The sequence below is a fragment of the Paroedura picta genome, chromosome 9 (genome assembly GCF_049243985.1).
Source record: "Paroedura picta isolate Pp20150507F chromosome 9, Ppicta_v3.0, whole genome shotgun sequence".
Lineage (NCBI taxonomy): Eukaryota > Metazoa > Chordata > Lepidosauria > Squamata > Gekkonidae > Paroedura > Paroedura picta.
In genome coordinates, this window is record NC_135377.1 from 62,144,731 (window position 1) to 62,172,313 (window position 27,583).

At 41.0% G+C, this 27,583-nt stretch overlaps 1 protein-coding gene and 1 long non-coding RNA gene across 4 annotated transcripts in view; one reads left to right on the forward strand and one right to left on the reverse strand.

The window, feature by feature from the left end:
- Positions 1-27,583, reverse strand: part of CDKAL1 (CDKAL1 threonylcarbamoyladenosine tRNA methylthiotransferase) — a 338,705-nt gene that overhangs the window by 50,626 nt on the left and 260,496 nt on the right. For all 3 annotated transcript variants that reach the window (XM_077353032.1, XM_077353031.1, XM_077353034.1), the window contains exons 11-12: positions 20,851-21,031; positions 19,010-19,072 (exon numbers count right to left, since the gene is read on the reverse strand). In XM_077353032.1, coding sequence (XP_077209147.1) covers positions 19,010-19,072; positions 20,851-21,031 — 244 coding nt within the window. The remainder of the gene's footprint in view (positions 1-19,009; positions 19,073-20,850; positions 21,032-27,583) is intronic.
- LOC143844264 (uncharacterized) lies at positions 3,823-13,136 on the forward strand. Its single transcript, XR_013233901.1, has 3 exons — positions 3,823-5,582; positions 8,179-8,366; positions 13,099-13,136. It is a non-coding gene; the product is annotated as an uncharacterized LOC143844264 (long non-coding RNA).

Sequence of the window (27,583 nt, forward strand, 5' to 3'; positions counted from 1 at the left end):
CATGGACCTCTGGAAAGCCACAGTTTAGCCACCCCTGACTTGTAGGGATTTCCTGGCACAAAACATTCAGAGGTAGTTTGCAATTGCTTGCCTCTGCATGTCAACCCTGCACTTCCTTGGCCATCTCCCATCCAAGTACTAACCAGGCCGACCCTGCTTAGCTTCCAAGATCTGATGAGATGGGGCCAACCTTGGTCATCCAGGTCAGGTCAGGATAGTAGCATGAGCGGGGGAGGGGGGAGAAGGGGGAGAGCAGGGAATAAGACAAAAGGCTATTGTTTTGTTTTACAAGGCCTCAGCTGTGTGTTTTCCTGAATACAGTCAGAAGTGGTCTAACCACTTAATTTACTGGAGAAGTTTCTGGTGGCCTGCTACTGAAAGGGCCAGTGGTGGCAAGGAGCAGGCCAAACTAAGCAGCAACATCACTAACAGTGCCACAAGATTTATGTGAAGTTTGGACCTGGTGAGTGATGATGACAACAGGGACAAATTACCTCACTGCCTCCTCCTATGCTGTCATTGGAGGTGTGGGAGGAGGTGACGGTGATGAAGTCTACACTGATTACAGTTGTCATGGCTGGGTTGGGGGGGGGTCCACTCAGTTTGGCATGTTCCTAGGTTATTTTAACAGATCAAGCCACTCTTATATCTAGCATGGTGAAGTATCAAATTTATATGTAGCATTTTTCATATAAAGTAACTTTCAACTATACATCACAAATAAACGAAGAGAATACAATAAACTACGGATTTACTGAATTACAACAGGCCTCTGGCCCAACTTATTCCCTGAGAGACATCTGGAATACAATTCTCACTCTCTTCCATGCTGTGATTCCAGAAGAACCATGGCTTGTGGCCTACCTAGATTTGACACATGCCTAGAAGTGACATTCACATGTGTTTACATGCTGGCCTTTCCATTCTGGCCTTCTTGGTTTTCATCTTCTCTTTATAATTCCAGACTCCAGTGGGTTTCCACTTAATGGCAGACATAGTTATTCTACACTTACTTGCTGAACCTCTAAGACAGCCTTTTTTACCGTTGAAAAACCCCTGAAACATTCCTCAGGCTTCAAGAAACCCCAGAAGTGGCACAAAATATGGTTGAGAAGTTTAGCTAGGTAGTAGTGATAGTGATACACTTATTTGTATATAGCCATGTAGGCCTTTACAAAATATAAAATACAAATTTATAAACAGTAAAATAGAATAAAAAGAACTGTATAAAAATATAAAATTTAAGACCAAAGAAATGAAACAGCATACATGACTACAGAGTGCAATACTATTAAGAGCCTGCCTTAACAGTAATCATGTTGGCCCTTTTTTTCCTTGCAGCCGAAGCAAAAAGAGTGGTTTTATATGTTACTTTATCAACCTGGTCAGATAAAACCTGGTCAGCAACAGAGGGAAGGTTAGAGCCCCTTAAGATCTCATTGAGGAATTTGGTCCTGGGTTGAGTGTAAAGTAAGCAGTCAGATATGTAATGGGGTAAATCCTCCAGAGCTTGTGCACCACAAATACAGAAATGCTGTTTTTTTTTAATACAGCTAGAACGGTCAGCCAAATCGGAGTCATGTAAGAGCTGCTCTGAGATTATGGTTAGTAATCTTAATTAGGTAAGAGGATCTATGGTGGTTATATTTAAACCGCTTGAACCATGTTGCTGACTTAATTTTCGAAATTTGCATTCTGTCTAGCTGGGCATCACTTTTGAAGATCCAGTCTCTAAAGTGAGAGTTATTAGCTGATGGATTTAGGAGGTCATCGGGGATGGAATAGCGTGCAAGAAGGCTATTAATAAGGCTATGCCGTGCTGGATCTTTTGATAACATTATATTAAAGCAGTGGTCTCCAACCACCAGGCCACAAAGGTCCCGGCAAAGGTCGGGCCGCAAAGGCCCCGGCACCGGGCCGCGGCTCCCTCTCCCCGCCCCCCCGCAGTGAGAAACTTCCCAGACCGCAAGCAAATCGGCCGCCAAAGCAGCCAAGTGCATGCACATTCGCAGCCGCACATGCGCAAAATTGCCATGCATGCGTGCTTACAGCCACACATGGCGCAAATGTGCATGTGTGGACTGCCATGCTTGGCAGCCGGATCACCCTCCCCCCCACCGGTCCACAGCCTAAAAAAGGTTGCGGACCACTGTATTAAAGGACTGATGACTAAATTTGTTTGAGTTGGCTAACCTAAGGTTTTCCCACAATTTTAGAATTGCAAAATATACTCGGGCACTAAGAGAAGGTAGACCCATTTCTGCTCTCATCAAAAAAGCTGAATTCCCCTAGGTAGGGCTAGAATTCACCTTAAGAATGTATTCTGAACAGATTCTAGCCTAAGTATGATGTTTTCCTCCCATTCCCAGACCTCTACTCCGTACAATAGATGGGGAATAACCTTGCACATGTACAATTTGAGGGCTGGATCAATGAGGAAGCCTCCTTTTGTACTTAGCTAGGTACATACCCACCTGGAGCCCCTTCCCTTCTCACCTCCTCCAGGCCATTGTATTTTGGGGGTGAAAACAGGTCAACATGGCCAAATATGGTCATATCACCCTATAAATATGTAACAAATTTAAAATATATATATACAAAATTGACTCCTACCCATTTGCGGAACTGTTCCATGGCTGTCAAGAAACCCCAGGGTTTCAAGAAACCCTAGATGAGAAGGCCTGTTGTAAGATGCATTATGTGCATGTGTCCCATAACAGTTTCCATAAACCAACAGTTATACATTGCTAAATGAACAAAGCAGGAAACTTGTACGAAAGCTGACACCTATTAGAAAAATGATCTCTTCTTAAAATCCATGGGCCAGTGCTGACACAAAATGTTCATAACTTCACCCTTGCTTATCTCCTTTCTTCTTTCATCACTTTTAACTATGAAGCATTTTTATCACACATAAGGTAATGCCAACCATGGTTAGCTTTTAACCAGATTTCTTCAAGTCCTGAATAAAGTTAATCATGGTTGGCACTAACCTCAGTGCAGCTGTACACCACAATTAACCAAGACAAGGGAAAGAGAGAGGATTTATATGAGGAAAGGAAGACAGTAAGCAGGAGAAGGCATGATCTCCCAACTATTTAAAATTAACATTAAGAGCCTGGAAATGCTGTAGCAGCACCAGCCACCTGTGAATGACTGTGCTCATATATCTGATTATTTTCAACTGTGTTTAAGTTTTACGTCTCCTGTCACTTACTAAATGTCACCTACTAAATATCATATCTGAGCAAGTTTTTAAACCAAAGCTTCCATGGTACATCTCTCACTCTATGAATTACCCCATGCCGGCTCTCCAGCTGTCCATGTATTCTTCTTTTCTAATAAAGTTGCTTTAGGGAATGGCTCACTGTGTCTAGGAGAAGCCAGGGAAACTTTAAAAACATTCAATAGCCACTCCGCAAGCTCCGATTTCATAAATACAATGAAATGGAATCCCCCCCCTGTTTTAGGTCTAGGTTACTGACAGTTATGAGGGAGGGAAACACAAGTTAATAACAAGGATAATTTGGCCTTAAGGCAACTGAAAGCCAGAGGTAGTTCTTAAAGACATAACTCATATTTTTAATTGCATACAGCTATTGTAAGCACTACTATGGACAACGCAGCAATTGTAACAATGTCAAATATTAAAAGCTGAATTATACTACATATAATTATTAAGTGCAAGTTATAAACAAAATATGATCCTCTTTGCCCTTTTTAATGGCTAATTTTCAGTGATATGCAGTTTCTACATTAAATGTGTAGCTTTATCAGCTATTAGTATAGGTTTGCATTAAGACAGTGGTTCTTTTACTACTAAATAATTACTTTCCCTATATACTTTTTCATTAAAAACACACATACACAACTGTCAGGAGAGAGATTTGAAAATTCAAGATGAAGCAGATTGCACCTTACTCCCCCTAAGAAATACAATAGTTTTAATTTCAATATTACAGCTAGCTACAATGCTTACTTGTTTTTGGTAAATGCAGGGGGGGGGAAATCAAGTTAAATATTTATTTATTTATAATTTATTTATAATTGGATTTATATACCGCCGTTTGCCAAAAGGTCTCACGGTAATTCACAATAAAATATAAAATCAAAGTAAAATCACATAAAATCCCATAAATACCCCATTATTACAATAAAAGATGGCATTCTATTCTATAACTTTCCCCACTTGTTCAGAGAGAGGTCGGATGTTAATTCTGTAATAGAGAGAGGAGAGAAAGATTGGCCGATGGATTAGGGATCTTGGATGGAACCCGGGCTCTGCCCTGGCCTCAACCATATGCCTGGCGGAAGAGCTCTGTCTTACAGGCCCTGCGGAAAGATGGTAATTCTGACAGGGCCCTTAGCTCCTCCGGGAGCTCATTCCACCAGGTTGGGGCCAGGACCAAAAAGGCCCTGGCCCTGGTTGAGGCCAGGCGAATGTCCCAGGAGCCCGGGACAGTCAGTAGATTCATACCCGCAGAGCGGAGAGCCCTGCGGGGGGCATAAGCAACCAAACAGTCCTGCAGGTAAGTAGGACCCAAGCAGCGTATGGCCTTAATATCTCAAATGAATTAAAATATTTGCCAAAAGGCATTACCCCAGTAATCTATACCAGGACTCCTCTTTTTTAGCTTCTGGAATTCTGACATTCTGGGCTGCGTACAGGAGGTGGAGCCAACTACTAAATGTTGGGAACGATATTATATAATCTAATAGTAACCCTTCAATGTTTCTGCTGTTTAATCTGCACAGCCAATCAGAAGGCCTGCTGGGCAAAAGCCTCATCCAACCCCAGCCACTTTCTAAAAGCACTTTGCAGTCTCCAGGGAAAGTGCTGGTGGACCACATGGCACACGCGGGCACCACAATGGGGCCCCTGAACTATGCCTATATGCCCATTGTTTACATCCTTTCACCCTGATCCTAAAACAAACATTTGTTCAGAGGGAAGTCCTCTGTCTTTGTATTCTTCGTATTCTAGTATTAAGCTCCTCCATCAGGCATTTGTTTGAGGTTGATCAAAGCTAACATCTACTGGGTTCCCAAACCTCCCTCCTTGAACACATACAACTGAACTGACCAACCATGGGTCTGCTAGATTGTTTACTCTATTAAAATGTTATTTCCTCTGTTTATTGTTATATTATTACTGTTGCCTTTCATTCGATATAGTCACTGACTTTGATATATTGTTCATTCCATGTGAACCGTCCTGAACCTTAGGGGAAGGCTGTATATAAATGTAATCAATAAATAATAAATAATAAAATAAAATAGTACGTGCCATGGATGAGAGCAGGAAAAGCCATTTCATCTTAAGAAGGGCTGACAGTTATGGAGATGAACTGCTGCTACCAGAGAGAGTCCAATTTGGAAAACCTTATCACTCTCAGACCTATATGCTTTCCTATCCTGCAGGAACATAATGAATTCATCTAATGTGAAAAGCACTTGACTACTGGCTACTGTGTTCTGGTGGGATCAAGAAGATTGACCATGACCTTCTATGAAGAGGACTGAAAAAAACCTGTTCTCATTTTGTGCCTTCCTTTGACAGAAGGAAGCATCAATGACCATTTGTACGTGCCAGAATGGTGGTGGTGGTGGTGGTGGTGGTGAGGAGGAAATGTCAGGCAGCTTAGAAATCTTTCTATGTGTGTGTATATATATCAGAGGTGGCCAAACTTACAATTCCAATGAGGCCCTGACAGCACATGGATGTCTGGAGAGCCATAGTTTGGCCACCTCTGATGGTAAGGGAATTAAGAGAGGAAAAAGGCAAAACAAACAAGCAAACAAATAAATGTAACACAGCTGCAGGAATTGGCCTTCTAATTAAAGTTCTGTAATGTAATAATCAAGATTATTTTCATTCACTGAACTGCCATATTTTCTGCACACTGATCAATTACTTTTTGGTAAATGCATTTTCAAAATCTTTATTGAATCTTTTAATCTAAGCAAATTAGACAATATTACTAAATGATAGGTCCATATATATTCCTATTTTGATGCCTCTGGTTAAGTTAATCACTTTAAATTATTTTTAGGTTTAGTACAAAAATGTAGAAGTTCCACTTCTGAGCAGCTGAAGAGCTCCATAATTACACCCCTTTCCCCAGTGGGAGTGGGCCAATGAAAGGACACTTTTGAGCCCAATGCAAGGTTATCATGCTGCTTTTAACTATCAAGGCTTAAACAACAAATTCAGTACTCACAACATCTTATTTATAGTCCTTAGGAGGTCATCAAGTTTGCTCATATTCTTGGCGTGGAAGAACAAGACTTTAACAAGATAAAATCAATTGAACATACTGCATAGTGGTCAGACTAATACTTTTCAGACAACATCTGTTGGATGCAATTTAACAAGTCCTATGTGACACGGGCATTAAAATAGTTATTTTAATTGCAGAAGTGTGGTTTTATTTGATATATATATATACACACAGAGAGGTCTAAGGGGACTCAAATACAGTATAGAAATCTAAACAAATAAATAAAATAAAATAAATTTTAAAAATCTAAACAAAATAAATAATAAGTAACTCTGGATATGTTAAAATGGCCATTAGGCCATTATGTGTAAGAAACTTGGTCAGCTGGAATTGGTCAGCAATGGGTTCTTCCAATTTTTGGACAACTTGTAGTACTACAGTCATTTTGCATCCAGCTACAACTTTTATAAATCAATGGGTTTAGAATGACATAACTCTGCTTAGGATGACACTGTTTAATTACTGTGACCATGTCCAATATCTCCAAATAAATGTCATAAATATTTACTTTAAAATAAACCCTGGGAAGCCTGGGACAACTAATATTAGACCAATGGTTTTAATTTCAGTGGGTAGAAGCATGCATGTAGATTGCACACTCTATTTAGTTTATTACACACTATTTTCTAAGAACGATTTTAAATGTAATGAAAAGAAGGAGAAAGAGACTGAGAAAGGAAAAAGGTAAGAGGAGACAAAAGGTAAATTGTTATCAGTACCATCGATTACTTGATTAAAAAATTAAATGACTGTACCCGTATTTGGGGATGTTATTTTTTTAATGTATTAGATTATGTGGGGGTCTCATCTCCACCTATCTAAGGAAGAAGCAGTAATCTTGGGACTTTTTCCTCCAAAGGTACTCATAATATCCCCTTCTCAGACCTGGGTCAATGCTATGATGCCATTAAATATTATGTAAGGGATAGTTTTTTCAGAAACTTAAATGCACTTAAATGATATCCTCTCCTACCCACAAATGCATTTGGATCCTTGAAATTAGATGGCTAAGCGGGGCACAGGAACATAAAAGTCCTAGACTCTTGGTTGCCATGCTGGTTCCTAAAGAATGGAAATACTGACTTTTAGTAGGTCCTCAGGGAACACAGTCACACATTAATAACCTCCTTTAGGCCTCAGAGGGAATGCCTCCCCCCCGCCTTTTGCCCAGAGAACAACTCATGAGAATATAAATGCAAAGAAATGGGAAATATTTGTCCAACTAAGTCAGGGAGCATTAATATTTTGGTTGTTTAAAATTTTAATCCTCTCCTGTACATTAGGGTTGCATTCAGATGTTCCACCAAACTGAAGTTGTCAGGCACAACACAGTATGTTGCAGCTGTTCACACAGACTTCCTGTTTCTTCCATCCTGTCTTTGAAATTGACGCAAAGCTGTTTAATTTGACCAAGCTACAGTTCACTGCCATGTCCTAAAGCTCCTTAATGAACGGAAGTCTATTTACTCCATCCACAGAAGGTTTAATCTCTGTTTAGAACCTCAGTTTATGTGGAGCATCTGCAAGGAAATGTGATCAAACCGGAAAATCATGTACACAATTCTGAGACGCTGTTGCATGAAATCAACCAAATCTCAGCTAATAATTTTAGGTCCTCAGGGCCCAGATTCTGAAACCTGATTTCACATCAAGACATTCTGAGATGGGCAGATACATCCATAATCATTGTGCCAGGAACACAATGTTAATGAAAACACAACTGTTTTCTCCAGTTACTATGAAATATACACGTTTTAGATTGCTCTCTTTGCAGACAGCATCAATAATTTTATATATAACTATTTAAATCTATTTCTCCCATTTCAAATACTATATTAATTAACACTGACGTATCCATACACTGTATGCCTAAACCTCCTTGGTTTTCTTTCTCTAGGTTATGATTAATGCAGCTTATCAGAAAGCCAGATGGTGCAAAACCAAACCATCAATCAACATGAAAATACCAAGTGCTATTCCACAATGATGTGCCTTGGAAATGGAAATTTTGTTCACAGAACCATGGCTAGGATATACAAAGAATACCCAGCACACACTAGAACTATCGTCAAGGAATCAGCAGAGGTGGGTTGTGTTTTGTTACGCTAAGAAGCTGGAAAGGCAAGGCTCATGGCTGGGAGTGGGGAAGAGTGCTGAAGCCCAAAATACTGTGCTAGTTAAAAGTAGGGCTTTAAATTATTTGAATACTATTTGCACTGATGACAGTATGTGTCAAGCTGTCCATTTGCCATTGATTTAACATGGGATAATGCCACACATTAACAAGCAGCTGCCACTGTCTGCCTGACACATGAATTGGCATTTAATGATGTGACCTGCACAAGCTTTTTTGAATACAGTAATCCCAAATGTCTTGGTTTTACAATGCATTCCCCCCCTCCAATTCTAAAATAAAACAAATGCTCACTCCTTTGTGATAGCTGGTATCTGATTAATTTCAATTGCTAAAGGAGTATTTTGTAAATCAGAACCATGGAATCTGTACAAATTGACACAAAGAAAGTTGCAGTGAATTTTCTGAAACAGGATCATTCAAAAAATGAAGAATTTGAACTAAATCCTCGACTTCCCTGTGTATCACTTTCACAGAAATGAACACAAGCGCCTTTGCAAAGAAGGTTGCATAAATAAAAGATAGGGTGTGTGTGTGTCAATACACCACTATTGTTATACATCGATTATGCATGCCACATACTCCACACTTTCTTTCTTACTACCTTTCGAATGACTAAGGTCTCCCTGTAAATAACTTTTTTTCCTGTAAATGACGTACAAGCAATGCTGAAGCACACAAGTGGGCTGTGGGTTCAGTGGTAGAACATATGATCGCACATGGAAGGTTTTAGGTTCAACCCTCAGTATCTACAATTCAAAAGATACCAGGAATGGCTTTACTCCAGAGGGCTGCTGCCAGTTAGAAGAGTCAATACAGAGTTCAATGGACTTAGTATAGCACTTCATTCGTTCAAACCCGCAAGGAGTTTTGCGTTGGAATAATCTGACCTGGATAGCCCAGGCAAGTCTGATTCTATCAGATCTCAGAAGCTAAACAGGGTTGGCCTGGGCTAGCACTTGGAAGGGTGACCTCCAAATAATGGGGGGCAGGCACCTCCGAATATTTCTTGTGTGGCTGTCAGACAATCTTAGGATCTCCTGGCTATATTGCACACATGCTATACGATAAATAAATAACACTGGAAGAGTCTTTTACGAGTTCTTAACATGTTGCTAGGAGCATTCAAGATACTGTGGCGTATGTTAATCATAATATTTCTTTGGACACTTCAACAGAATAACTGTATGACTTACTGCTCTGGTATGCCTTCTTTTCAAACAAAAGATGCATCAAGATCAACAACGGAAGCAAAATCACAATGGGAAGTGCTCCCCTGAGATTGCGTAAACTCTTACTTCTTGTACAAACTAAAACTAAACATTTTCAGCTGTAGAACTGCATTTCTCTCTCAGCCTAGCTCATATCACTCAGACTCACAACGATCACTGTATGAAAGCAAACAACATTATTTCCCCAACTTCATGGACACCAAGTTTCTCATGATTTTGTTCCCCTAGCCACACTCCCGTTTTTGGTGGCTATGACCATACACAGAGGTGACAAAACAGATATTTATGATTCTGAGGTAGAACTGGCCCAATCATGGAGGCACGCCTGGGGATAATAAACTCCAAGGGAGTTTCTACACCCGAGTAAACTCTTTGGACAGTCAATGCCTGCTTTCCTGAAGGAGGTACATAGAGGTTTTGAAATGTAATGTGGTATTATGTTGATCAGCATAAAACACATGTGCCAAGTAGCTGTAGACACACGCACACAAAGATATGATCGAGCCTTGCCTACATGAAGTAGCCCAGAAACTACACATTCTATCAAGATGCAATTCGAGATTTATCTGCTATCCTGAATGTTTTCTTCTGTGGGGTAGTCAAAGATGAGTCACAGACATTATGTTAACCTTAGTATGTTTAGGAAGATGTTTCTATACCAGAAGACAACAGAAGGTAAAACATTCTTATTGTAGTGAAAACACCTTTGGCTACCCTCGTAAAAAATAAAATGTCTTTTACTATTTTAAAACATTTATGTATCCCACAATGTTCTCATGCCCTGGTCCATATGGGTAAAAGGTAAAGGTATCCCCTGTGCAAGCACCGAGTCATGTCTGACCCTTGGGGTGACGCCCTCCAGCGTTTTCATGGCAGACTCAATACGGGGTGGTTTACCAGTGCCTTCCCCAGTCATTACCGTTTACTCCCCAGCAAGCTGGGTACTCATTTTACCGACCTCGGAAGGATGGAAGGCTGAGTCAACCTTGAGCCGGCTGCTGGGATTGAACTCCCAGCCTCATGGGCAAAGCTTTCAGACGGCTGCCTTACCACTCTGCGCCACAAGAGGCTCATGGTCCATATGGGAGGGTGGTATAAAAATCTAAGAAAATAAATAAATAAATAAATAAAACATAGCTCATTTGCTTTATATAAAGCAACAAACACAGAGACAAACTACCAAAACCCACCTTTTTTCATATGCAACACATCAAAACATTTTTTATTTTAAAAAAATGGAAGACCTAAACTACATGAGGAGATAAAGTACTGATTCTGGAGAGAGCGCTGAAATAACATTTCTGAACTTGAAGAGACTTATTAGTCCAAGGTCTTGATTGATATGCACTGTAACACACAAGAAATAATTTACAAGCACCAAATGGGACATTAGATTTTCATTTAGGTGAGATTTTGTGGTATGTTTTTGTACAGATCATTCCTCAGTAACCATCATGGAAATTGTCACTAAGGACAACGCTGTTGAGTTTCCATCATTTCAAATGATTTCCACAGATTCAGAGCCAAGTAAAAATGCATTGCAAGGTCTATCTTTATTCTTGTGTACACTGGCATGCATCCAACCACTTGTGTACGGAAGACACATGGGGTTGGAGTTTTCCCATATTCCTCTCTGTTCCTGCAGCCCCTTCTCCCCCCCCCATAATTCCTGGAGTTGTGGAATCTGTGCAGAGCAATGATATTGTTTAAGTCAACCAATGTATGACAGTTCTAACCATAGGAATTCTTCAAATTGTCTAGAGTCCTCAGCACAGGTATTTCTAGTCCCCTTCATAAAACAGGCACATGTTAGAATAAACGCAGCACAAAGAAAGAAGCAACACCATCGACAATAGAAAAACAAATTATTAGTTTAACAGTTTGTACATCAGCTTTGCAAGTATCAAGATGAAACTGTAAAACAGCAGTGAGAAAACAAGCAGAAGGAGACAGAAAAATTCATGAAAACCCTCCCATGGAAAAAAAATATTGACCTGGGTAAAAAAATAATCTAGGGAGATAAAAGATACAGAATTCAGCAATGTGGATGCTCTTTTAGACTTGTTGAAGTCATCCAAACAGGAGCAGTTCCAGAAAAATGATAAAGCTGCACATTTATCCATTCCTCTAAGCTTCAGAATTGCTGATGTTCTCTATGTTTGCCATCACATACCACATCGCAGATGGAGGGGGAAAAGGGAAATTAATGTAATGCTTTCAAAGTCAGGAATTTTAACTGAAACAACCGGAGACCATATTAAGTCAAATATTGGCTTTATAACAAGGGGAAAATCTGATCAGTGTATGTAACTGGTTTAAGTAAAAGATATCTGGTTTGGGATGAAATCATACAACAACCATCAATCAGCTGAAGAAAATTTTTGATCTGGATCTTTTCCATATCATGCAGAAAACTTTTTTTTTTAAGGTCCCATCAGATCTAGGCATTTGTTAGCTGTAGCATCTGTTTCTTCACAAGATTGGCATTATGCTCTTGGAGATTAAGCAAAATTTGTTTACAACCACAGGGCCTCCAAACATGTTCCTGGAGCTATAAAGGGTATACTCTGAGAAAGTATAGAAAAAATAATATACCCTAGTATAAACTCAAGACTACAAAAAGGGAAGAAAAACTGCATTTACAATGGAGCATATATTCTCAGATTGTGCAAAATATATTTGGTGAAATGCCTTATTTAATATAGGGACAACATTACACATTCCCCCCATTACCATATTATTCACAATTTTTAACAAATAAGGGAGAAACATGGCTTTTAAAAACTCTGGATCAATGAAAAACATAGAAGTGTCCTTGACCGCCCCGTTTTCTGCTTCTTTTAAATAAAGGACAATAACACATTAAGTAGGATTTTAAATACCTAAAGGACAGTATATCATGGCCCTTATTAAAGCCCCTGCATTTTAATGAGAAATGCTAAACACAACAAAGGTTTAGTTATGTTCAAAGTAAGAAAAAGAATAGGGATATGGTAGGACCATTGTGAAGACAAGAAAGTGACATTGTAACAGGTGATGAAGAGAGCGCTGAACTGAAATCGTGTTCAACATGGCAAAATCATGCCACATGATGAGGGTTGGGAGTTGGCTAGTCCATAAACACTTAGTTTCTTTAAATGACAGATGAATTGCATGCAAGAGTACTAAAAGAACTTTTGGATGTAATTTCTGAACCTCTGTCCATTATTTTTGACAATTCTTGAAGAAGATTGGAGGCAGGCAAGTGTTGTCCTCATCTTCAGGAAGGGGAAAAAGGAGGATCCAGGTAACTACCGACCTGTCATATCGATGTCTAAAGCTAGCTAAATTTTATAACAAATCATCAAACAGTCATCTAGAGCAGATGGCTGTGATGACTAAGAGTCAGCATGGCTTTCTCAAGAACAAGTCATGTCAGACTAACTTTATCTTTTTTTTCTTTTTCTTTTAGAAAGATACTACCTTACTGGATCAGGGGAATGTTGCAGATATGGTTTATCTTGATTTTAGTAAAGTTTTTGATAAGGTTCCACATGACACTCTTGTTGACAAGTTGGTAAAATGCGATATGGATCCTATTACTGTTAGATGGATCAAGAACTGGTTGACAGATCGCACCCAAAGGGTGCTTGTTAATGGTTTGTTGATCTCTTGGAGAGGAATGACAAGTGGAATGCCTCAGGGATCTATCCCAGGCCCTGTGTTGTTCAACAAACATATAAATGATTTGGATTTGGATGAAGGGCTAGAGGGGGTGCTTATTAAATGTGCAGATGATATTAAGTTGGGAGAGGTAGCAAATACAGTAGAAGTCAGAATCAGGATACAGGATGATCTTCACAGGCTGGAAAACTGGGCTGAACTGAATAAAATGAATTTCAATAGTGATAAATGTAAAGTTCTGCATTTGGGTAGGAAAAATCAAATGCACCATTATAAGATGGGGAGAGCTGTCTTAGTAGTAGTATGTGATAAAGTATCTAGGAAGAAATATGAAGAAATATTGAGGAAGCTAGGTCTGTTTAGACTGGAGAGAACACAACTAAGAGAATAATAGAGTTGGAAGGGACCTCATGGGTCATCTAGTCCAACCCCCTGATATGACATCCATCTTCCAAGTACTTGAAGGGCTGCCACATAGAGGATGGAGCAGAGTTGTTTTCTGATGCCCCAGAGGGTTGGACCAGAAATGGGATAAAATTAATTCAAAAGAATTTTCAGCTAAATATCTGGAAGAAATTCCTGACAATTAGAGCAGTTCTTCAGTTGAATAGGCTTCCTCAGGAGGTGGTGGATTCTCCTTCTTTGGGAAGATTTTAAGCAGAGGCGAGATAGTCATCTGACAGAAATGCTGATTCTGTCAATTTGGGCAGATTGTAAATGGATGGGCAGAAGGGATTGTGTTGGTGTTTGGCTCTTGTGGCCCTTTCTTGTATGCCCTGGGAAATACTGACTGCCACTTTGGGGTTCGGAAGCAAATTTTCTGCAGGCCAGACTGGCCATGGATTCTGGTTTGGGGGGGGGGCATCATCTGGGCATGGAATTGGGGTGCATGGATTCTGGTTTGGGGGGGGCATCATCTGGGCATGGAATTGGGGTCACTGTGGTGGGCAGGTAGTTGTGAATTTCCTGTATGCTGCAGGTGGTTGGACTAGATGATGTAAAGGTCCATTTCCATCCTATGATTCTATGATTCTTTATGATTTTTCCTCTCTTTAATATCAGAACTGACACCCTAAGTATCAGGCAACAGTATAAGGTTATCAGATTCCCCCAGGCCTCTGGCAGGGGATGGACAGGGAATGTTTGTCAGATCCATAGAATCATTGAAGGTGCCATTCAGGCCATCTAGTCCAGTCCCCTGCTCAATGCAGGATCAGCCTAAAGCATCCATGATAAGTATCTGTCCAGTAGTTTAAACCCACTACTGTGGGTCCTATCTTCTGCTACCAACAGGAACCACTCCTTAGCTCTCCCCCAAATGACAACTTTTCAAATACTTAAAGACAGCAAATGTCCCCGCTCAGTCTCCTCTTCTCCAAATAGGCCTTTCCAAATAGGGTTTGGTCACCATGCCACAGACCATACTCATCACTCTCCTTTGCACTATCTCAATTTTGTCCACATCCTTTTGGAAATGAGGCCGCCAGAACCGCACGCAGCACTCCAGGTGTGGTCTGACCACTGTGGTATAGAGCAGGACCATGACATATTGCAACTTTGTTGTGATACGGCCCAAGACTGCATTCACCTTTTTTACTGCCACATCACACTGTCTGCTCATGTTTAGCTTACAGTCCACAAATACCCCAATATCTCCTTCATATACATTGCTACCCAGAAATGTATCTTCCATCCAGTATGCATGCTTCTCATTTTTGCGACCCAGATGTAGAACTCATCTTGCTCTCATTTGCCCACTTTTCCAGCATGTTCAGATCTCTTTGAACTGTATATCTAATTTCTGGGATGCTCGCTACTCTTCCCAATTTAGTGTCATCTGCAAATTTAAGTAGCCCCTCCAGATCATTGATAAAAATATTTAAAATTACCAGACCCAGTGATCACCTCCCTCCAATCTGATGAAGCACCATTGATAACTACTCTTGATAACTATTCTCCAGGGAAACTCCTGGAGGTTCCGGGGCAGGGACTCGAGAGAACAGGGACCTCAGCCGTATACAATGCCACAGAAGTTCTATGATACAACGCATCCTCCAAAGCATCCATTTTCTCCAGGGGAAATAAACTCTGTAGTCTGGAGATGAGACCTAGTTCTGGGAGACCCTCAGGTCCCACCTGGAGGTTGACATCCCTATGGCCCATTATGCATGGCCGCCGAAACGGCGATTTCGGGTCACATGGAAAACGCGGAGGGGGAAGACGCGACACATACCGGTTATGTACGGGGCGGGGCGCAACGGCGGCAAAACCCAGAGTAACCGATTATGCACGCGGCGATCCGGGCGCCGCTTCTGGTTGCGCCCCGGTCACCCGGAAGCTGCGCTTTCTTCCGCGTTTCACTGACGCGGCTTTTTTGGCGGCATGCACCGAAGCTGCGGCCAGTTGCAGCCGGCTCCGTGCATTATCGGTGATTTTAGTCGCCGCCATTCCACCCCGAATGTGCGCTAAAACCCCCGTACATAATGGGTCTATTACAGAAATACTGCAGAGACAAACTTCAGCATTGATAATGCAACACATACTATGCCATTATAATATTATAATGTTTATATTTCATGTAGAAAGGTTACTGGCACACTAACTAATCAGTTTGGCCCTGATCCAGAGTGTTGTGCATACACTCTGGATCTTGGTGTCATTTGGAAGTCACAAACTTCCCTCCACCCACCCAACCTAACCAAAAGAGTTTTCAATTGTCCAGACAGGAAGAAAAGGGGGAGGAAGGAAGGAAAGAAAGGTTGCTGGACTACTGCCATTATGTAGAAGTAAGTTCCACTGAAGTCATTGTAACTAATTTGCAACTAACATGTAAGGAATTACACTTCAGAAAACAGTATCCATGGAAACGATTAAAAGCTAAAAATATATGAAATGAATTAATCTGCCAGGCCAAAAGGCAGCTCCACACATGTTTTGAATTATAAAAGCTATATCGTAGAAGGTTTAAACTAAAAATAACAGCATAGAGTTTGCGTGTTGCAGCAGCTTCTGAGGTGGGCAGAAAGGAAAGGACCATGCTGCGTGTTGCAGCAGCTTCTGAGGTGGGCAGAAAGGAAAGGACCATGATGAGTGATCAAAGGGAAACAAATGGCTTTAGACAGTCACTTAGTCAACTGCACCTTTAAAGCACACGACTCTTTGAGATTCAAGGCATACTGCTTACAACTAATAAAGCTATCGAAAACTTGTAATTTTCTAAGAAGTGAAAAGGCCCATAATGGTAGCCTCCAAACCAAGGTGGGCATTACACTGCTCAAATTGTAATCCAGGGCAAAGAACTATAATCTTCCCCCTTTTTTCACTCTCACAGATTTAATGTGAAGACTGGTGGGGCATCAAGAAGGAATAAATATTTTATGTGTATCAGGAACCTTCAGAAATATTGCCTTCCCAAGGCACCGGACATGATTGTCCTATGGATGCAACATACCCTACATACCACATGGCTCAGACTTCCCACAACCAGGAAAGTAGCAATGCTGAATACATCAGCATTCCAAGTTCAGGAAAGAGAGGGAACTCATAGGCTGCTGATACAGTCAGGTAAAGAGCCAAAGCCAGATTGAAGCTCACAGGACAATCAAGTTCCCAATAACAGCAGCAAGAACACAAGATTTCCAGATTTCAGAACTCGACTCAACAAGAATTTTTGAGAATTTTTTTTAATACCTTGATTTGGCAGGTGCAAACAGAATGAAATTTAAACTGAACCAAGAGAAAGTTCATCCATCAGTGCTGGCAATTTGTTGCATGTCTCCCCTTTCTTCTTCATGCACAAATCCCCACACTCCAAAAGACACACAGTTGATCTTCAAAAACTATTCACCATTTGATTCTACCATTTTTGTTATTCATGAAAGTCCTTAAAACGAGTATCAAAAAGACCAAATCGGAGCATTTATATTATTTGCCACACTACCTGATGACTAATTTGCTAAAGAAGTATAGAAGTTCACAAGCAGAGTCAAAATCATTTGAGGATACTTTGATATTGTGCCACAAAGGATATGAACAGGAAGAGGGAGAAGATTACAGACGGCTAAAGGAATTTTCTCGTACTGTGCATAAAAAAGAAATCTATACCACCAGGGAATTTAGAGAAGGAAATAAAGAATCAAAGCTTCTAGCTCTTCAGTTGCACCTCTTTGTTAGATCTTAATTGATCTATTATAATATTTAGCCTAAATAGACCCAGCTGAATAATACAATACCCTTTTCTGAAATGTTAGTGCAAAACTTTTTTAAAAGATCTGCTTAGAAAACATTAATCGATTTACACAGGTGCTAAAAACATTGGTACTTCTAAGTGCAAAGAAAAATATCCCAAATACTATTCTATATTTTCCACAATTACAATTATCCTGTATTATTGTAAACACAACATGGTTTGATGCATGCTATTATTGGTATGTATCACTGCCAAATATTGCAACAATCTAAATTACTAACACTGTTTTGACTCATAATTTGGATAAATTATTGCTACCTGATTGGGAATGCCACACCTAAAAGTCACAGAGATGCCTTAAAATTACTTTCGATGGTCAGAATAGAACCCAACATCAAACTGTGAAAATGTAAACCTATCTACAAAGTGAAGGAACACAAAATAAAGTCTAAAAATATTGAAAATTAAAAGATTTGGATAGACAAATGTGTTGGGTTTTTAATACATATATAATTTCCCCTAAAACAAACAAACAAACAAACAAACAAACACACAAACACCTGGGAAAGGGGGATGTCCTATCCGTGGCAGCCTAAATCCAATGTGTACATAATTGGGACAGCAAGTAGAGGAACATCAGAGGCAGGTCCCTGCCATTTCTGCCATTTCCCCAGAAAGCACTTTCCTGAGGGTATCTTTATTTGAGGGGCTGTAACATGGACCCTGTAAATCCAATTCTCACCAAACTTGGCGGACAGGTAGAAGAGAATCAGCTGGAGATATCCTGCAAGTTTGGTGTCTCTGGCAAATGAGGTGGTAATTTTACCACATCATGAACCTCATGAAGTGAACCACTTCATTTAGTGCCTAAACTTTCATGATGGTTCATAGAATCATAGAGTTGGAAGGGACCTCCAGGGCCATCTAGTCCACCAACATTCATTTGACACCAATGTTCATTTGCCCCAGAATTACACACATCTATCAAATATCAAAGAGCCTCTTGTGGCGCAGAGTGGTAAGGCAGCCGTCTGAAAGCTTTGCCCATAAGGCTGTGAGTTCAATCCCAGCAGCCGGCTCAAGGTTGACTCAGCCTTCCATCCTTCCGAGGTCGGTAAAATGAGTACCCAGCTTGCTGGGGGGTAAACGGTCATGACTGGGGAAGGCACTGGCAAACCACCCCGTATTGAGTCTGCCATGAAAACGCTAGAGGGCGTCACCCCAAGGGTCAGACATGACTCGGTGCTTGCACAGGGGATACCTTTACCTTTACCTTTATCAAATATCAAATATATTTTAAAATATCAAATAACTCTTCAAAATGATTATTACTACTAACTGCCAAAAACAAAATTTAAAAAGCACTCTATAGAGTGCAGTAGCAAAAAGCATTCCCGGTTGCATCAGGAAGTCAAAATGGTTATACTCTTTCACACAGCAGACTGAAAATCATTAGAAAATTCTGATTACTACAATGCTATTATTGATAAGAAGATATTTTTTTGTTTACCTTGTGATCATAAGGGTTGTATGAATGAAACAAACTAGATAGTTCTTTTGTTCTTTGCTTTTTCTGTGGAACAAAGGGAAAAAGTAATTCATTTAAAAATACCAATACTATACATGTATTAAAAGATGCATATATGAATAATAGGAGTGAATTTGATTTCCTAAAAACTGAGCCCTGCACCGCAAATTTGACAAAACATATTATTGTTACCAATATTTAGGCAATCATACTACTTGGCTGTCCCCTGAAAGATACCAAAAATAAGGAAAGGATCTCTAAATACTCATTACCCAGAAAATAATGCTGGTAAATTAATTAAAGTAAATGAACCACATATTTGGGATTAGGGGATACTGCTTTCAAATTAAAAAACTTTAAAAAGACTTAAAAAAAAACTAGTCAATAAATTTTAATATCCCAAGGATATCCCTGCACTGTGAAACAATATATGATAATATTAATTGACATAATGTTTTTGGCTTTAAAATAACTTTGTTTTGATGAATACTCTTCTTGACACCAACATTCATTTACCCCAGAATTATTCACATGAGATCTTTTAAAATATCAAATAACTCTTCAAAAATAATCATTACTACTAACTACCAAAAACAAAATTAGAAAACCACTTTATAAGAACTAAAATACATTTGATAGCTATCTTCCTTAATGCAACTATTTCCCACATTGGTCACTAAAGAGGAATTAAACATAAAACTAACTGATAAACACAAAGAGCTATAGAACTATGACCACAATGTGCCTGAAAACTCACAAGTTAAGCAGCATTTGCAAAATTCACTGCTCTATAGGTTGAAATGGTGAAGTGACATTAAATTTTATAATGCTACTAACTAGCTTAGAGATGACCGTTGCCAGGCAGCTTAAGGTGGCTTTGAGCCACAGCCAGATCAAGTGGGGCGGCCAGAGGCTGGGCAGCTCGTTAGCAGGGCCTGGACAGAGCTCCTTAGCAGGCAGTCAGCAGGCCGGGAGGCCCGCGTTAGCAGGCCCTCTACCACGACCCTTTTCCCAGGGCCCTCTCCCCTTACCTGCTGCTGGCTCCAGGAACTGAGGTGTCTGAGAGCAAAGAGTCCAGGGACGGAGGGCGGGAGCTGCAGGGCAAAGCTGGCTGCACTCTGATTGGCTCTATTCTAACTTGGACAGCAGGACAAGTCTCACCCCCTAGGCTGTTTCACAAATACATAGAGGAACAACAATGGATAAGGATGTGGTAACTAGATATTTATTATTCAGGATCTTGTTTTTCTGTATCTTGTTATGCAGATGAAAAATCTACAATAATCAATGCCACATCACTTTGATTCCAAGTCAATTAACCTCATAAAAGCCTCTTGTGGTGCAGAGTGGTAAGGCAGCAGAAATGCTAGCTGAAGCTGTCTGTCCATGAGGCTGGGAATTCCATCCCAGCAGCCGGCTCAAGGTTGACTCAGCCTTCCATCCTTCCAAGGTCGGTAAAATGAGTACCTAGCTTGCTGGGGGGGGGGGGGTAAACAGTAATGACTGGGGAAGGCACTGGCAAACCACCCCGTATTGAGTCTGCCATGAAAACGCTAGAGGGCTTCACCCCAAGGGTCAGACATGACTCGGTGCTTGCACAGGGGGTACCTTTACCATTAACCCAATTTTCAGCAAAAGTCTGAACAGAGGATGTCCGATCAAGCTTAAACTTCTATCATATTCTCAATCTCCTGCAAAATGAAACTCCCCAACTAAAAGTTTCTAGTGATTAAAACTTAGTCTAATGCCCATTGTACTGTAAATCTGTATCTGGCACAAGATGATCTGGCCTAGAAAGTTGGAAAGGAAAAAAAATCACTTACTATTTGAGCTGGAACTTGATGCATTTTTGCAGCAGGAGTCCCAGGGCGTGGGTAAAACTGGTTAATAAAGAGACTTGGAAACTTATACTTTTCTACAAGTTTCATGGTTTCTTGAAAATCATCATCTGTTTCCCCTGGAAACCCACAAATGATGTCTGTAGCAATCGTTATTCCAGGCACTCTGAAATGAAAGAAAGCATTACATTGAAGAATTAATTTCTTTTTCTAGCAAAATACCAGGCATTTAATAAATCCAGTTCTCAGTTCGGGCTGAAGATCACCAACTGTAGATCAGCTGATAGCTTTATAGAAAAGTCTAAAGAACAATAGTTGACTGGTTAGATTGTCTTGGAGACAAAAAATGTGTATTAATAAAGGAATGTTCATAAAAGAGAACATGATACACAAATGGTTTTTGAAACTGGAAAAGAACTGTAAATAGTGGAATGAGCATTTTAGTAAAAACTTTCTAATTACTAATTTTGCCCTTAAGTGTCAGAACTCGCTGGGGAAACATGAAATATTCCTGTTTTGACATTTCATTCTCCTAAAAGCCCTAGACCAGTATTTTGTGTATTCCTTGAATTGTGATTAGTCATTAAAAACTATCGATTTGTCAACAAAATCCCATAAATTCAGACATTCAAGCAGAATGGATGATTTTTGTGGTTTATGAATTCATTAGTACAAGCAGTTGTTAATTACTGTATCTGAAGAAAGTTGGTCTTATGGTCATTCAATATGAGACTAGAACAGCAAATATTGGGGAGGGGGTACAGGAGCAAGTGTCAATGGATCAGTGTCAATGGATCAGAGAGGAGCCATTCCTTGATCCAAACCATCCTGCCTTATATGTGAAAAATGAGAAAAGGTTGAGGGTCCTTCTTCCCTCGAAACATTTCCTAATCCACCATTTAGACTAAGCCTCTATCTGTTGTGTTCTAGTACTGTTCTGGGACCCCATTGACACTTCTTAAATGCTGATTAGGGGTTCCTTAATCAGTCGATCATGCTACCCAGTTGCCCTCTAAAATGTGAATCTGCAGGAAAGCTTCGGCTATAAGCTAGGGTGAGTTCTCAGTGCATAAGAAGCAGCAGTGAAGCCCAACAACCCTAGGCACCTTAGAACCCCAGAATCCTCAACAATATTCCAAAGTTTATACTACAGGTATTCAGTCATTACTCAGCATTAATAGAAAGATGGTCCCCTGATGCAGGAAGTTTGAAAACCACCCACTTAGGACGTGTGTCCATGACACTTTCCAGGCAATCCCTTTACTATAATAGGAAGCACACCAAAAATGCTGGTACGATATGATAACATTTTTATACCGCCCTTCCCTACGGCTCTGGGCGGTTTACATAAAACATTTTTGAACATTCACATAGAACACTATCAAAATCAATATCAAAAATCAATATAACAATAACAACAACATATCAACTGGAAAAATTAGAACGGCACTTCAACAATAACTTGACAATCCCTCAGTCGGTTCGTTCCCTCAGTCTGGGGGGCACCTGTAGGTGTTATGGCTCAGTCGGCCCCACCAAATGCCTGGTGGAAGAGCTCCTTTTTGCAGGCCCTGCGGAATTGTGGAAGTTCCGGCAGAGCCCTGATCTCTTCGGGGAGCTCATTCCACCAGGTGGGGGCCAGGACCGAGAAGGCTCTGGCCCTTGTTGGGCCCGACGTGCCTCTTTAGGACCAGGGATCCGTAGCCAGTTGGAGGTGGCGGAGCGTAGAGCTCTTCTGGGGGTATAGGTGTATAATTCTAAGATTACGTGTTGTTATGTTTACTAAATATGATGCTTTAGAGTGGACTTTTTAAATTGTTTTATACCATGGGGCTGATTGTGATAGCAGAACTGAAAAATGGTCAACCTTTGAGCACCCAATCATGTACATCAGAAATACTGGCTGATGTATGCAGCAAGTCATCTGGTATGGTATAGCGTGAAAGAATGGAGCTAAAATAATCAGACTGAGTCCTGCTCCCCTAGGTATAGTGCACCACTGTGTTCCAGATATATCCAAGCCTCGGCAGACTATCTCTCCTGTTTGGAAACAAAATACTATAGGAGAGCACTCACACTAGCAAGATGCTGTGCGTTACCTTCTGCCAAACTGGTGGGCCGCTTCAAGAAAACCCCAGTAGCTGAAAGATTCTGACCCTGTAATTCTGGGGAGATAGAGCCAATCGAGCATGTCCTCTTAAGGTGCCCTACCTTCAATTCTGTAAGAAATAAATTCATCCTCCCATTACTCAGGGATTCCTCCAATAGCTCAAATAAAGGAAAAGTCAAATTTCTGTTGTGGAATAATAGGGGCAATATTATTAAGCAGGTTGCCAAATTTTGTGCTCATGTCCTTAGCACATGGGAAAGACAACTTAAGCTTAAGTAAAAGTGTTTTAGAGGAATTTTACTATGCATGTTTTATAAATGTACCTATCAATCATGCAATTTTAAAAATTGTAAATTTTGTATTGGCTCTCTGATTATGTAATTTCTGCTGTAAAATTCTTTTTTTTTTGCCATCTGTTTTATCTGGCTGCAGTGCTGTATTAAATAGATTTGATTTGATTTGACCGAGTCCTATCTTTGCTCAATAAGAGCTTAAAGCTTTGATGGCTTAAAGTATCTGATTTGGTTGTAATGACTTTCTTCCTAGATTTCAGAATAGCTAAGTGGGCACGGGCTTTGAGCGAGGGAGAACCAAACTCTGCCCTCATCAGGGCTGCAGAAGACCTTTTTAGAAGAGCCAGGATTTGTCTGGGGAAAAAAATTCTGAATGGGCTCCAAGCTATTATTTGTTCTTTCCAGCCCCAGATGTCGATGCCGTATAGTAGGTGAGGAATGACCTTGGCTGCAAACAGCTTTAGAGCTGGATCAACTAGAAACCCTCCCCTGGTGTAATAAAATCTCAAAATGGCTCCAGTGATTTTTAGACCAGAGGCCTTTATAGTTGCAAGTTGGGCATTCCAGCTCAGGGTCTCACTGTAAGTGATTCCAAGATTTTTAAATGTACTACACTGTTCAATAGGGATATTGTGTATACTCCAAATAATTTTTTTAGGTCTTTTCCTGAAAACCATAACTTCTAGTTGATGGAGAGAGACTCTTCCTTACAATAAGTACCCAAGTTGTTAAGTAGCTTTTTCAGACCAACTCTTGTAAGGGAGACCAGGGCCCTGTCATCTGCATAAAGCAGAATAGAAACCTTTTGCTGACCAACAGAGGGGGTACAAATTCTGGGCCTGATAGTCTTTGCACTAACTATATCATTGATGTAAATATTGAAAAGCATAGAGGCTAGTACACACCCCTGCTTTACCCCTTTCTTTACTGTGATTTCATTCGTTAGAGAGCTTTAAGCACCCAAAATACTGGTATTTCTTCCCCCATGTTGCTACTGGCAATGCCAGGAAGATGTCAATAAGTACAATGCCAGCACAATCAAGTGTATTTAACATACTTCTGATCTCTTTCAAGATCTGCACTTCAATATCAGAATAAAGAAAATAAATCTGCATTCTGAGTTTCTTTTCTTGCTCCACAGGAGTTGCAGGTCAGCAAGGCCTACACGGGGCACAAGATGGTGCTCTGGAAAGTAGCATTGTCTGACATTCAAAAGATTAATAAAATGTGCATTACATTTGACAAAAAACCCATTCTATTTTAGTTGTTTCACTCATTTTAATGACACAGCTGGCTCTTGCAAAAACATGCAATACCTTACAGCACTGGCAATGTCACCTATTTCAGATGTGTTTGCCAGTTTCTATGGAAACACAAATGGTAAGTTCCAGTCATTCTGGAATTGGTGAAATGTCCTTGACACAAATTCCGCAGCTTGTCGCTGACAAACTCCCCTGACTGACATGGGATTAAACTCTTTCATTTTAAAAATCATAATAAGCATATGTGCTCAGAGCTTTTTTCGCAATAATTACCATCTAATTTATTTGTTTTGTGGGGGGATAGTCAATATATGTTTGCATTCCAAATAAAACAAACATGGAAAGTCAGTGGCAGAATTGATTAAAAACACAACTGTTAACCACAACCCAGTGAAGCAGGCCCAACCCAAACCATTAAAAACATGCTAAACTTTCCCCAAACATATTTATAAGCAACACCGCCACAGTTAAACCTAAATGATAGTTGAAGTGAAAGGGGAAAGTAAAGCATTTACAAAAGTTTGAGAGGAATATGTAGAAGGACTTGCTGAATTTCTGTTTAACAAGGGAGTATCTCATTCAATCCCCTCCCACTATTTCCTCTTTCCCTTCCCTAAAAACCTCTAGTCTACCATTTCTACACTTTTCCTGCTTCCCTCTCACCCACGCACCCACTAACGTGCCTTTATGCCTGGAGGGGACCGTTTCTACCCAGTAACCGTCTGTTCTCCTCCCCCACCATGTTTGGCTACAGTGATATTTATTATTTCATTTATAACCCGTTTCCCTCACAATGGGGACTCAATGCAGCCAATATCATTCTCTCCTCCATTTTATACTCACAACCCTGTGAGGAGAATTAGGCTGAGAAGGGATGAATGGATCGAAGTTGCCCACGTGAGCTTCCACAGAAAAATGGGGTCTTGGACCTGGGTCTCCCAGAGCGTATTCTGAAACTCTTGACCACTACACCATACTGGCTTTTGTTGGGTAGATGCTGTTGAAGAGTAGCAAACAGCCAGGCTTGGGGGAGTCATACAAGTTGGATAGAATAGAAAGATTTTGACTATTTGAATGAGTTTTCCCAGACGAAGGGCTTGCCACGGTATCGCTTCTTTCCCAGCTGGGCATCTAGTCTGGTGCCCTCTTGGACTACAGATAGGGGAGGACTGGAGGAGGGAAAGAAAGGCCTGTTTTACCGTGGCATTTCCCGCACTTCAGGTAGCAATAGGGTGCATTGGGGGGGAGGGGGGCCAACTCTGCAGCAACAAGGCCTTAGGGCCTCTCACTGGTTGCCCTCCAAAGCAGCAATTTTCTCCAGGGGAACTGATGCCTGGAGATCAACTGTTATTCCTGAAGATCTCCAAGCCCCCACTTGGAGGTTGGCAACCCAGTTGGCTGCACATGGGGGAGGCATGAGGGAACAAATCAGGCTTTCAAGTCTGCTACTCTTTAACCATTACAACATGCTGGATATAGACTGAGCAGAGAGCAGGGGAAGGAGGGGCAGTACCCAGGAAAGCAATAGTATAGTACATGCTAGCACCCACTGTATTCCTCAGTGTCTTATATTCATCAGTTTTAAATCTGTGAAAAAAGCTGGCTAAATGGTTAAATGCACATGAATTGTGATCAGCATCTGCCCTCTCTTGCATCCCAAGAAGTGGCAAGAAACATATTACTGCACGTTATAAATTGGGATTTCCTCAGGACATGACACTGACATTACATTACATATTTTTATACATACCAGAATTCTCAACATTAAATAAAAGGTAAAGGTAAAGGTATCCCCGTGCAAGCACCGAGTTATGTCTGACCCTTGGGGTGACGCCCTCTAGCGTTTTCATGGCAGACTCAGTACGGGGTGGTTTGCCAGTGCCTTCCCCAGTCATTACCGTTTACCCCCCAGCAAGCTGGGTACTCATTTTACCGACCTCGGAAGGATGGAAGGCTGAGTCGACCTTGAGCCAGCTGCTGGGATCGAACTCCCAGCCTCATGGTCAGAGCTTCAGACAGCATGTTGGCTGCCTTACCACCCTGCGCCACAAGAGGCTCTCAACATTAAATAGACATCAGCAAAACAAGGTCTTTTATTTCTGCAACAGACACTCTGAGAGTTGGTCTCCTGCACAAGCTGTTGCAGACTAAATATCTGAATATCTATAACCTTTCACTGGCTACAGTCCTTCCTCTGCAGTCAGGGACAGAGGGTGGCACAAGGGGGGAAATCTCCAAGCAGCAAGTCCTGGACTGCGGGGTCCTGGCAGGGAGCAATATCCCCCCCCCTCATGTTATTCAACATCTATATATGCTTTCTTGCTCAGCTGATCCATAACTTCATGCTGGATTGTCACCAATATGCTAATGAATAATGGACAGCCACCCTTCAACATTCCAAAACATATGAATTATTTTAAAAAAAACACTCCGAGACAACCTGGACAGGTGTCTGGAGGCCATGGTGGATTGGCTCAAGTGGAATCAGCTGAAGCTGAATCCAGCCAAGCCAGAGGTCCTCTGGTTGGGCCAGCATGCTAAGAGGAAGATGGTGGCAATCCCGGCTCTTGGTGGGGTCCAACTGACACCTGTAGCCTCCAACAGGAGCCTGGGCATGATCTTGGACTCTTCCTTGTCAATGGAGGCCCAAATCATGAATGTCACTCACCTGGTATTCTTCCACTTTGCCAGGCACGGCAATAAGCAACCTACCTCTTGGCTCCTGACCTAACAGGGGTGATCCATGCAATGGTCATGTCCAGTACTTGCCCACCTGAATTGGCTCCAGATTGCAAACAAGATCACATTCAAGGTTTTGGTGCTGACCTTCAAAGCCCTATATGGTCTAGGACCATCATACCTGTGGGACTGCCTCTCCCACTATGTCCCCCCAAAAGCACTGAAGTCTATAGACCTAAATTTGTTCAGGGTCCCTAACCCCAGAGAGGTGAGACTGGTATCACCCAGGGCCAGGAGCTTTTTGGCCCTAGCCTCAGCCTGGTGGAATGCTCTGGCACCTGAGATCAGGGCCCTGTGGGACTCTGATCCATTCC